Source organism: Saccostrea cucullata, unplaced genomic scaffold (genome assembly GCF_032062105.1).
Source record: "Saccostrea cucullata isolate Sc308-1 unplaced genomic scaffold, CSIRO_AGI_Scuc_v1 ctg569, whole genome shotgun sequence".
Classification (NCBI taxonomy): Eukaryota; Metazoa; Mollusca; class Bivalvia; order Ostreida; family Ostreidae; genus Saccostrea; species Saccostrea cuccullata.
The window spans coordinates 39,981-53,043 of NW_026924013.1; the positions used below are offsets into that span (position 1 = coordinate 39,981).

A 13,063-nucleotide genomic window follows, 5' to 3' on the forward strand; every position below is an offset into this window, starting at 1 on the left:
ATGTCGGCTATACTACTCATGTATTTGTACTGTTCAAAGATTTTTGAGATCGATCACTGTTAGTTCTCTTCATCCTTTTCATTCTCCTAGAAAATACATAATTATCATATTCAAGTAGATATTTTTAATGGCCTCACGCACTTGATGTACATGTACTGTAGATTTCCCATCACCAAAAAGATTCCAATTGTCATATTTCTGCTGAAGGAAGTAGACGGCAACAGTCACCTTTTTCTCTACAACCAACGGCTCTTCTATAGTCTTTAGAACCAAGGCAAATATATTTTCCAACATTAAACAAAAATTTTATTTTATTTTTCTTTTTTGATTGTAAATTCTTATATCATTCTTTGTCCTACATTTGTAAAAAAAAAAAAACAAAAAAAAAAAAAAAAAAAAAAAAAAAAAAAAAAAAAAAAAAAAAAAAAAAAAAAAACCTTATGTTCGGGTTTTTTGTACCCATAAATCAGTGGATCGGTTCCTTCCCTCATGCAGTTCTTTGAGGAACATTAAATAATTAGTCTTATACCCAAACAGTAAGGTAATATCCTTTTTGTATAAAAATTCACAATTCTCTCCTTATTTGTATGAAAATATGAGGATTTACTAACAGTACATAAATCTCGTCTGAACGCAAAGCAAATCAACTTTTACTTATATATATAGATTTACTTATATGTAAATTTGCACACATAAGCAAATTTTCGTCGTATGAATGGGGTATATGACGGAAAGTTTAAAAGAAGAAAAGAAATTAATGTAACATGATTTATTAATCACATGTTCATAACTTTGAGAATCTCCAATTCTTAGACATTGATAATATTCTAAAAGTAATTTTAAAAAGTAAAAATCAGTTGACAGAAATAAACTAACGCTTACATTAAGGACAGATGATGCAAACATTTTTTTTTCTTTTGAGGAGACTAAATATCATCTCTCAAGCTTAGCAAAGTGGATAATTCCTTAATTTTTTTTCTCCTTGGTCTTGGAAAATGATATAGACTTGAGAAATATTAATTAATGCTTCAGTAAAAAAAAAAAAAAACAAATATGGACAAATCAACTCAGTAAAGGTTTACTGATAAAAACGAATTTCAGGATATGTTAACTTAGTGCTAAACGTGTATTTACAAACTTTAAAAAATATACCAAGCCAGGTGAATTTTATGAGGAAAAGCAAAATGGTATAAAAATCAGTATATGTGATTTTATGTTCTTTTGGGTTTCCTCATAAAGTTTACCTGGCTTGATATATTTTTGTAAAGTTTATACCACACATTTAGCACTAAGCTAACATATTCTGAAATTTGTTTTCATTTGTAAAACTTTACTGAGTATGGTTTGTCCATATTTGTGTGTGTATGTGTGTATATTTTTTTTTAAAAGAATTAACTGATTTTTTTTCAAATCTTTTTGATTTTCTTAGACTAAGGAGAAACCAGAAGTCTCTGTCGAGACTGAAGCTCTACTGGTTTGTACTTGTAGCAAAGGAAGAGAAAAGTACTTAAGCAGTTGGGAATTGAAACTTTACAACAGCAATAAATAGAATAATGATCATTGATAAGGTCTTCTTACGTTCTTAAGTGTTTACTACTTGTGTGCCAAGTTATATTGAAATCAGACCAAAACTGTAAGAGGAGTAGAGTATTATAGGAAATTCACAGAAATTTCTATTTTTAGTAACCATGGCAACACCGTTTATCGAAATCAAAAACTGATACACAGAATTATGTATCTTAGTGTAGTCTACTTGTGTGCCAAGTTATATTGAAATCAGACCAAAACTGTAGGAGGAGTAGCATTTTGAAACAATTTCACAGAAATTTCTATTTTTAGTAACCACTGCAACACCGTTTATCGAAATCAAAAACCGATACACAGAATTATGTATCTTAGTGTAGTCTACTTGTGTGCCAAGTTATATTGAAATTAGACCAAAACTGTAGGAGGAGTAGCATTTTGAAACAATTTCACAGAAATTTCTATTTATAGTTACCACGACAACACCGTTCATTGAAATCAAAAACTGATGCACAAAATTATGTATCTTAGTGTAGTCTACTTGTGTGCCAAGTTATATTGAAATTAGACCAAAACTGTAGGAGGAGTAGCATTTTGAAAAATTGTTTACAGACAGACAGACAGACAGACGGACAGACGGACGGACGCCGGACGCATTACTATCGCATAAGCTCTTCTGGTCTCTGACCAGTAGAGCTAAAAATTCATTCAAAGAATTACTACTTTTTAAAGCCTGTGAAATAATACCATTGCTCCTTCAAAGAAAATTTTTTGTATCATCAAATTTGTCAGATTTCAGGTGTCTATGACGAAAAAGACTTTTTTTTAAAATTCTAAATGACAAAGATAACTTTAAAATCATATTAAATTCAAAATCGAATTTAATTTCAAAATATTCTTAAAAAGAAATTAAATAGAATAATTCTAAAAATAATTTAGCTTACCTGATTGGAAGAAATCAAAAGTCCGTACTTAAAATTCAAAGATGAAGTTTATAGATACATAAAAAGTAGGAGAAAAAGTGAATTGCACGTTACAGAATTAATTTAATAATCCGGGTTCCCTTAATATATGATACCATTTTGTTCAGAAATCCAAAGGAGATTGGTTTTAATTAACATTAAAACGTATTTGCGCGGACAGCTTATATAACAAACAGCTTTTATAACAAAGAACGAATTAACTTTAGTCGAAAGAAAATAAATAAATTTTTCCTCGAGGAATTTTGACGTGTCAAATTAATTTCCCAAAAAAGTAATTTCCAAAGAACTGAAATTAGAAAGAATTTATCTGTTTGTACAACAGTTTTTTTTTTTAGAATAAACTCTTTGTCATAATTGACACATTGATTGGTAACAAATAAAGATTTAGTTGAGTTTTTTTAATGCTGAGAAACCCTTCTAAAAACACTGTAAAGAATAGAAACACAATAATTTAAATTGAGGAATACTAGTACTTACTCAAAATTATTTCTCTTGCATGAAAAGTTGAACCAAGGTGCCTGATGAAAAAAAAACCCAACATTATATCAAGATAAAAATGATATTTGTTAAAATTATTCTTTTACGATTTAAGTAAGTCAAAACTACTTATCAAATTTTCTCTCTTACGGCATCAGTTTGCTAAAAAAAATTTAAAATTTTCCGATGTATTTGTTGAAAAATCATCAATTCAGTAGATCTATTGATTTTATGTGAATACTATAGTTCTTGAAATCTCAAAATATAACATGTATAGTGTCCTTTACTTTCTAATATCCAGTTTCGGAATATTTTTTATTTAATGAGGTATGTGAGTGTCTTAATATTGTAATATGAACATCAAAAAATATATTTCTTTTGAACTACAAAAGAAAGAAGGGTCTTATCAGCACTAATTCTTTATCATGTTCTAATAAATAAGACTAATACAAAAACTATAAATCAACTATACTCATCGTTATGGATAATGGACCATTAATGGTTTTTACCAAATACATAATTATATTCATGCCGTAATTGATCCTCAAGAAATGAATTTTGAACTTAACATACTAGTATAATGAGGACCTCATGCAAAAACATTATTCATCAAATTTTAGAGACATTTACTCGTAATAATCCTCACAGTATTTTTTATGAAGAGTCTTTCCATTAGTGAATATTAAAGTCTGATAAATACATCGATCTTTTTCCTTTCTAAGAAAACATCAAATCTGTGAAGTGTCTTTGGACATTCGAAGATGTATAACATATCAGATTTTAGGTGCATTCTTAATCTCTCTCTGATTTGATTTAAACATATTTTATTGAAACGTAATCAATGGGATTGGACACAAGTTATGCCAACTTAGAATGTCCTCTCCAACACAAACAAAAAAACAAAACAAATTTATATACACGTGATGAACAACAAACAAATCAGAAATCTACAATGCAAAAAAGAAGAAAGGGGTGCAGTGAGATAAGAAAGGGAGGGATAGGAGTGCAGGGAGAGATGAAAGAAGGAAGAGGATTTAAAGGATACAGAATGATTACGCTGGTTGTTCAAAAAATCTTTCGAATTTTTAATATACGTATGTTCTCTCTCTTCTCTCTCTCTTTTAATACAAATATCTCGCATAGCAATTCCACCTTCAGATACAAGTATAAGTATTTTTATTGGCTTATGAATTACATGTACATTTAGAATAAAATCATTATCTAAGTTAAGCTTTATCTTTTTATCAAACATTTTCCTAGAAACTAATGGTTAAGGGGGATGACGTTCCCATTGAATAGGTATGTGTGTTTCTTATTTACGTAAAAAAGCATATTTTAGACACTTTTAGGTGTCTTTTAGATTATTCCCATTACAATATAAGGTTGATTAATAAATCGATCTATCTTTTTTCCCTCCCCTGAATACATATATAAAGTGTTCTTGGAAATTGAAGTGATAAGAAAATATTTATTAAAAATCGGGTACATCAACAAACAACATTAGCTCTGAAGAGCTATTTTCGATTGCATAATAATGTTACATAAAATACAACAATCATATATAATAAACAAGAAAAAGCTTTTAAAAATTATATCACACTACTAAAATACCACTGTTACTCCGTGGTGCTTTACAATGACGTAGTATTCATCACATTAAGACCAAAATACTGAAAATAAATTAAATCCTGTTTACTAGTTTCTAAAAAATAAAATTAGCGACAAGCACAGCAATTACTAGTAAAACAATTCCGTAACAATCACGTACGGGGTTCATTATCTTTCAAATAAATATGACGTTTTTCTATTCTATTTTTAACACGAGGTCCATAGGCCACGTCGCTCACCTAATTAACTTTGAACATGTTGTTCTTTACCAGATTTCGTCCTTGTAATATCTAATATGATCCCACCTTCTAACCCAGTGATTCTTGATATGATTGTTCCTATATATTTCTATTATGGCCCCGCCCTACCCCGGAGGTCATGACTTTTACAATTTAGAATCAGCACTAACTCAGAATGCTTCCACATGAGTCTCAGCTTTTCTGGTCCAATGGTTCTTAAGATTAAGATTTTTAAAGATATTTTCCAATATATTTCAATGTAAAACTTGGATTCCTTATTGTGGGCCTACCCTACCCCCCCCCCCCCCCCCCCGGGAGGCCATGACTTTAACAATTTAGAATCTACAATACCCTAAGATGTTTTAACATAAATTTCAGCTTTTCTGGCCCAGTGGTTCTTGAGAGGAAGATATTTTAATGACCCCACCCTATTTTGTGTTTTCTTGATTATCTCCCCTTGTGCTGAGACCTGGTCCTTCATTTTTACAATTTAAACTTACCTTTACCCAAAGATGCTTTGAACCAAGTTAAGTTAAAATTGGTCACGTAGTTCTTTAGAAGATGTTGAAAATTTGAAAAGTTAATCACAGACGTATTGACGTACAGACGGACGGACTATACGGACAGAGTGATCAGAAAACTTTTCCTGAGCTGAAAGCTCAGGTGAGCTAATAAAATAGATAACACATACCCAAGATGCAGCATTTTAAAACAACATTGAAGTGAGTTTGACACATACCAAACTCTAAATTTAAATAGAAATCAAAGCATTATAAATAATAATACTTTAAGTATACCATTTATGGCTGATCAATATATTTTGTCTAATTCAAATGAACTTGATAAAATGTGGCAGATTTTCCGTAAGCAGTCGTAAACGCCATAGTTACCGAAGATCAATTACCCCATCAGCTGATCATTATTCTATAGATGCAGATGTTACTTTGACGGAATTGAGAATTTATCACTTGATTTTCTCCGATGACCTTTGCAAAGTAAATGTTATTGTTCAAAACCACTATAGATACTAAAGATCATCTACCAGCTGATCAGCTGATTTTTATTTTAGAGAGGTATTCATTTGCTTCCTTTTTAAAAAAAAAATTCTGTGGTTCATATAATCTGACAAAATGAAATTAAAGAACAATCTCGGTCTAAATATTTTTAGCAATCAATCATGTAATGTCACTGATGTGGCAAATCGGTAAATGTGTTGATACTTCAAATGAGGCTATGGGATAGAATGAACTATAGAGATAGTGAAAAGTATTCATGAGCTCAAAATCCATTGAAACAATACAAATGGGGAGAAGAGTGAATACGGATAAAACACTAGATGTGGGATCAGGTACCGTGGAGGTGTAAGCATCCCCTGTCGGCCGGTCACACCCAACGTGTGCTCATCATGGTCAGGCAAACGGGACAAATCGGTAGAAAGTTCAGAGTGTAAATAATGACATAAAATTTGAAAAACCTAGGTCAGCATTCGATAGAATGTATTTGCTGACAAGATCATTGAATAGACAATAGACCTTGTGAAATAATGTCTTTAAACGTTACTGTTGATATCCTTGTTTCTCCAACTTGTTTGTCGATAGATCCACCGTTTTATAAAATTTTGGTATGCAGTGCATGCTTTTTTGATTTGAATCAACTTTGAGACATGAACATCATTTGTTGGTGACAAAGAGTTTGTTTTTACATATATGGAATGTGATGAAACAAAGGTCATCACAATATCATCATAGAAATGAACAATGATTTTTTTTTAATTTTGATTGAAATTCAAAAAATTACTCCTATTAAAAGAATGGTTCATAATGAGTTTATTTATTTCAGTTTTGACAGAAGCTACCAAACATAATGTTGAAAAAGAAAATAAAGTATTGTTGAACAAAAATCAAGAGTTAATGGGAAAATTATATGCAAATTGTTCCTTCCATTTATCTTTGCCCTGTGAAATTATTGAAAACTAAATGCGTTTCTGAAATTTAAGGAAAGACCACTCTAACTGTATAAAATATTATGGTAATAAAACTTATTTTGCAGGGTATATGCAACTAGGGTCCTCACTTTAATAGTTTCCATGTACTCTATTTCATATGTCTCTGCAAATGAGAATAATTTCTTTTTGAGTGTATCAAAATAAACAATTCATGTAATGGAAGATTAAACAGGGACTAATATCCATGACCTTAACCATTATACAAGTATTTTGAGTTCAGAGTACCTATCATTCTCTACTGATCAAACCAGAGACAGTATTCACACAAGGGAGATAAACAGACCTGTATCCTTTAAGTTTCGTTACATTTTAATTTCCCATTTCCATAACATATTCCAATGTATACCATTTTCAAAGAATTATTATTTTGCAATTGTTAAATACTAGTACACCACAACAAAGCAACTTTTATTCTAAGATTATATTTTATTAAACAAAGTTTATATACAAACAAACTCATAACATTTTATGCTGTTGCCATTTTTGAAATGACTTTCATTACTTCCTCACTGCTCAGGTTGCTAAGAGATGAACTGGTCTCTTGTCCAAATTCTGGAAATACACAGAAAAATAAAATGCTAACTGAATATAAAATGAATCTTTTTTCTGCATTGCTCCATAAATCGCAACTTGTCAATGAATCGTTTTCCTTAAAACAGGGATTGTTTTATTCTGTATAAAGAACATAAAAGTGAAATGCCTTTAATAAGATTTGAAAAGGTTTATTAGAGAAGCTAGTTCTTTATAATTGGGTTTTAATGTCAGATATACAAGAAGGGTAAATATAAGGATTACAATAAGTTATTTTGTACTAAAAACATACCATATCTGGCAAACACTCTTGGCTGAATATCACTACATTCTCGTATTAAAATTGGAAAACTGGGATTATTCTGCTTTATGGGCACATACTGATTTTCTATGAACTCTCTGAAATGAAAAATAAATCACACTTAAGTACATTTGCAGTAATAAAAAAAAGTTATTGATTTTCCTTAATATGGTAAATTTACATCAACTAATTCTAATTTCAAAATAAAATGCAATTCTCAGTTCTCTTCAGGTGTTTTAGCTTAAAATTGATGAAATACCACAGTAACATCCTGTCTCTCGATTCTAATAAAGTAAATGGATGCATCTTTCCTTTCAAAAAAATGTTTCAATTAGACTCTGTTATGGAAGTGCAACTATAAAAGTTATGTTCTCATAATGTCATTTGAGGTCAGTGTAGACCAAGTCTTGTGAGGCTAATGAAAAAGATAAGGGTAATGAACAGCGATCAACCTCACAATACAAATATGTGAATAGTACATAGTACACAGACACCCTGGAAGCTTAAGAGATGGAATCAGGTGCCTTGGATGTGTAAGCATCTCCTACTGACTGGTCTTACCAATCATGAATTCTACGTATTTATCAGGTAGAAGGAACATTCATCAAATTAAATGTAAAAGCAAAGGCCTGACAATTAGTAAGAATTGTCAGCTAAATTGTGACCAAATGAAATGTAACATTTGAGCCTCGTCGGATAGAAATCGACCTTATGGCAAAATTTATCGAATTTGAGATTTTTGTGTTTTTTAATGGTCCATGTTAAACCATTACAGAAACTGAAAACGGAATCAAAATATCTTCATTTATAACAAAGTTATTACATTTTGAAACTGGTATGTTTGCAAAATTAATCTGAGCATATCGTGGTTTTTTCACGATTCAATTGTGACGTCATGGTTTATTCTCCGTTGTTCGGTAAGGCACCTGTCAACGCGTAGCAATCCAAGCGGTCATCATGTCTAAGTTAAAAGAACTGCTTAATAAATGACAAAAACAGATGATCATGATGTACAATCCCAAAAACTGTGTTAACTGCATTTTAAATCCTTTAAAAAACGAATACTCCCCCCCCCCCACCCCACCCCCGATGTTTAATTTCTACTTTTCTGTCTTTCGTACCGACAGCTTTGTCTCTATGAATAACTGAACTTCCAATAACATGAATAAACAAAATATAGATTTACACTATACTGCTTTTAAGTTTGATAAAGCCTGTATCCTCAAAGCATGCAAGTTAGTTAACACACTATGTTAGATTTTACGTTATCACCATGTAAAGGAAAAGGGAACCAATGTAGATCGAGTTAAAATTTACAGCGATTCGAATTCGATCTCAGAATACCTAGTTTCTTACAGCGAAATACATGAACCATGCAGCCAATAAATTCACAACTTAAATCATGCTACTGTAACGTGAAGCGGCCACCCATCCAAGGGTTAAACAGGCTCGCTGTTGCTTAACTTGCCTGAAATAGAGGGAGACGCTACCGCATCACCAGAAAACTAGCTCACTAGCGAGGCAGTATAAGTTCCCTATATATAATGTCCGCTACACTACAATAATTACTCTAAAGTTAAATTTAAAAAATCACATCCATCTGTCTATACATAGTGATTACGTGAAATCAAACATGGTGTGATACTAGCCCTGTATCTAAAAGCAAGCTCATTTTATTAGGATTTTTCTCCGTAAAGCCGTTTCTACTGCAGCCACATTCACCTTCAAATAGCTAGTTCGTAAATATACACCCTGTTTTCCTCCACATCATTCTCGCTTGGTTGTAATTGGACGGATAGCTCGACAAAAATTTAGCCACTGTGTCTTTGTATTATTACCCCCCCCCCCTCCTAGTAAAACCCCAATCGTCTTTTCATCAAATGTCTATTATCCATAATGTAGAAAAAATAAATAAGTCAATATACATGTACAAATGATTGATTGATTGAATTTTGCTTCACGCCGAGTCGGCAAGATTTCAACAATTATCGGCGGGAAATTTTTATCTGTTGCATGCAAAATACATGTAGTTGATAACCTTAATATAGGGAACTATTTAACGTTCCATCCGACGGACTATAATTTCAAAAATATGTTAACAGTTAAAAAAGATTTCTCTCTGTGTTCTTCAACAAAATATCTCATAATGTACAAAATTTTACTTTAAAAATCAATTTGATGTGAATAATTTAAAATTCATTGTTAAATAAAATTATAATCATGCATCGTTCGTACATTTTTAATTAACTTCGAACGTGAGAGACCTCACCTAATTTAGGAGAATAAGTTTTATAGTTACATGTAGCGGAAAGTCAAGGGAAACATAATTGTTTACACATTAGTAAGCTGAAATTCTTGACTCAATAAGTATGCATGCATTATTTTTGGAAGAGGATTTTTCATTTTTTTTTTTTTTTGTTCTTTATAGCCTATAGTTTATCATCATCGGATACTCATCTTTATTCATCACCGGGCGATAGGTAAAGACGAGATCACTCGTGGATTTCCGACGATGATAGTTTATTTGTAACGCAACATTCTAATGCATTTTCAAAAAGAGATTTTTCATAAAGTTTACAAAATATTTTTATCATCAGAAAAAAAAATGAATGGATATCAATATGAATTTCAGAAATGCAAAAATTATAATTTCTTTGTTACATGTAACTGGAGTAATAGAAATGCATTGAAGGAAAGTAAAAGAAAAACACAAGCTATATTGAATTACGATATAAAACCATGTGCCAGAACATTTTCTTTCTTTTACAATTCAATTAACTGGAAACGAACTAAATGTTAAAAAGAAAATTGATTACGTATAGACTGTATGGATTCTAAAATAAATTATATCATATTTAGCCGGCGAGATAGCTTTTTATACATGTATGATGACTTAAGAAGCCCCCCCCCAAAAAAAAAAAACAAAAACATTTAATCTCCTTTAGAGAAAAATAATATGTTTGAAGGCACGCAGAGTACGGATCGACAGAATTCTGTAATCCGGTTGCTAACCCAGTCCATCACAACACTTATAAAATTATAGACATTTCATAATTATTTGTTTTATGATTTTGTAAATAAAAAAAATCAAATTTAAAAAAATGAGATTTATAGTCAAGTTATCTGTTGTGGGTATCCACCCTCTCTTTAAAAAATAGAGAATTGTAGAAGAATTTTATAATGTAGAGAACGTATTGATGTTATAATTTGAAAGTCTTAGTACAAAACGAAACCATATTCCTGTTATTCACGAAGAGGTGAAATCCTGCTCAAGATGATTTTTGTGGAAGAGTTTAGTATTAACGGGGTTCGAAATACTTAACATTATGCTGAATATTTAAAAACACCTTTCACAAAACTTTTGTTTTTGACACCCGACTTTAGAGTAATTGTTTTTTTTTTTTTTTTTTGGTTTACAACTCTTTAACATATTAATGACATAGAAAGATATGTTTTACAAACCGGGCCCATCTTACATTTTCGCCAGCCAAGTTAAAATCATAGGTGATCCATCGTCGGTATTTTTATAAACTTGCAAAATAAGGAGTGAAATATTTAAGAAAATTAACTTAAAATCTGGTAATGGAAGAGACAAAAGTTAAGATAGAGAGAAAAAACATCTTTAAGAAAATGATTCCCCGTGTTGAGCCTCTTTTTGCGTTAAAGGGAAGCAACTTGCACAATTTATCGTATCCAGTCGCTTCGGACAATACGTGTTTTCGTTTGAGAATTACTGATATATGAAGAAATTGCCTTAAACAATACCAGTATTACTTGTTTCTTGATATCTCTTAATATTGTAGTTAGAAAAATGCGTTTTAAAAGTTGTTGAATCGTGGCCTTTGTACATTTTGTACTGAATCGATATGCCTATAGGCCTATAGCTGTTTGTTTTGTTTTGGTTGGTTGGTTAATTTCTGTGATAAATTTGAAAATACACATAAATTCATTCAAAGACATGAAACGTTAAAGTATATACAATATAATATTGCGAATTTAATCGAGAATGAATGAATACACGTGCACACGATGATAGTAAATGAAGTTCACACACTTATTGCTGCATCAGTACATGTGCGATTTTCTGTGCCAGATTACGTCTCCTCTGGCTAAAATTTATACTCTAAACTACAATAAAAATATATTCTGTACTTCCTCAGTAATGCATCATGCCACTTTTTTCTTCGCTATATGTCTACCAACTTATTATTTATCTGGTGTTAGATTTGGCCTTACGTCTTCTGCTGTTTGAAAAAAAAAAATAAGACAAGTGTAGATCGGACTCGGCATTCCTCTGGCTTGTGTTTACATTGATCCATGGTAACAATAAAAAAAAATAGGCTCTACGAAGGGGAATACATTTAAAAGTTTATTTAATTAGTACATGTTTAAAATGATCCGATTTTTTAAAGAAAAATTCTTTGAACTGCAGTTGACGATGTCTAAAACATTTCTTAAAGTGAAAACCATGTGTAGTAAAAATACCGGGAAATCTTTCTCAACTTTATTCGCTTTTTTCTCATTATGACGTTGCATACGATAAGGTCGATTTCTATCCGACGAGGCTCATTTGCTAAAAGATCATAATGACCATAGAATTTACAAAATGCAAGCTTTCAAGAGGCTGTTGGAATTCCTTGTAACATCAACTTATCAGTCAGTAGCCTGGTTTTGTTTATAACAGATTGCACAAGTAGCATGCATTTAAGTACCAAATAAATATGAGATATAAACACAACATGAAACAAATTGAAGGTGTTGTTAAGTTCTTCTATGAAATGTTATCCAGTACTATTTGTAAATATAACTGCAAACGGCTACTTTCGCACCATAAAAATATTATTTAAGTGTGCTCACACCAACATTCCTCATTGTCAAACATATTAACATTACTGCACAAGCACACATATCATATAAAAGTCATCAGCAAACTCTAATGTAACTATGCTACATGTATTCAGATCGTCGTTCACTGCTTAAGCTAACTCCTGTTCTATGAGCGAGGAAATTCGGGAATTTGGTAGTCAGCATATAAAAAGGTCAATAAGTTATGAACACAGGCAACGACCATCTTGAACTGTTGGTATTAAAAACATTACCTAACACCTTGACTTGCAGGTGTTTTTTGACATAAATGAATTCTTAATTCCTTTAATCGTGATCCAAAACGAAGTGCCTTTGCTGCGTTCGCTGCCATTGTTGTTTTGATAAAATCGCACATACAAAACGAAAATATTTTTTCCAGTCACTTTCCACAACAAAGCTTTATAATTAATTTTTTGTGTCATGCTTCAAGATTTATTTATTTTTTGTAAAGATAAAATTTAGAATTTGGAAGAAAGTTTTATATTTTCGTTTTGAGTAAATTATTTTTAAAATTTATATCATGGAGATT

General features: G+C 31.1%; 1 protein-coding gene across 1 annotated transcript; it reads right to left on the bottom strand.

The window, feature by feature from the left end:
• Positions 1-7,242: 7,242 nt before the first annotated feature.
• LOC134265467 (NADH dehydrogenase [ubiquinone] 1 alpha subcomplex subunit 2-like) lies at positions 7,243-12,881 on the bottom strand. The gene is made up of 3 exons (XM_062747670.1): positions 12,768-12,881; positions 7,660-7,766; positions 7,243-7,388 (listed from the first exon to the last, which is right to left on the bottom strand). Exons 1-3 carry the CDS (start codon positions 12,863-12,865, stop codon positions 7,303-7,305), a joined length of 291 nt encoding a protein of 96 aa, XP_062603654.1. The 5' UTR covers positions 12,866-12,881; the 3' UTR covers positions 7,243-7,302.
• Between the last annotated feature and the right edge of the window lie 182 nt (positions 12,882-13,063).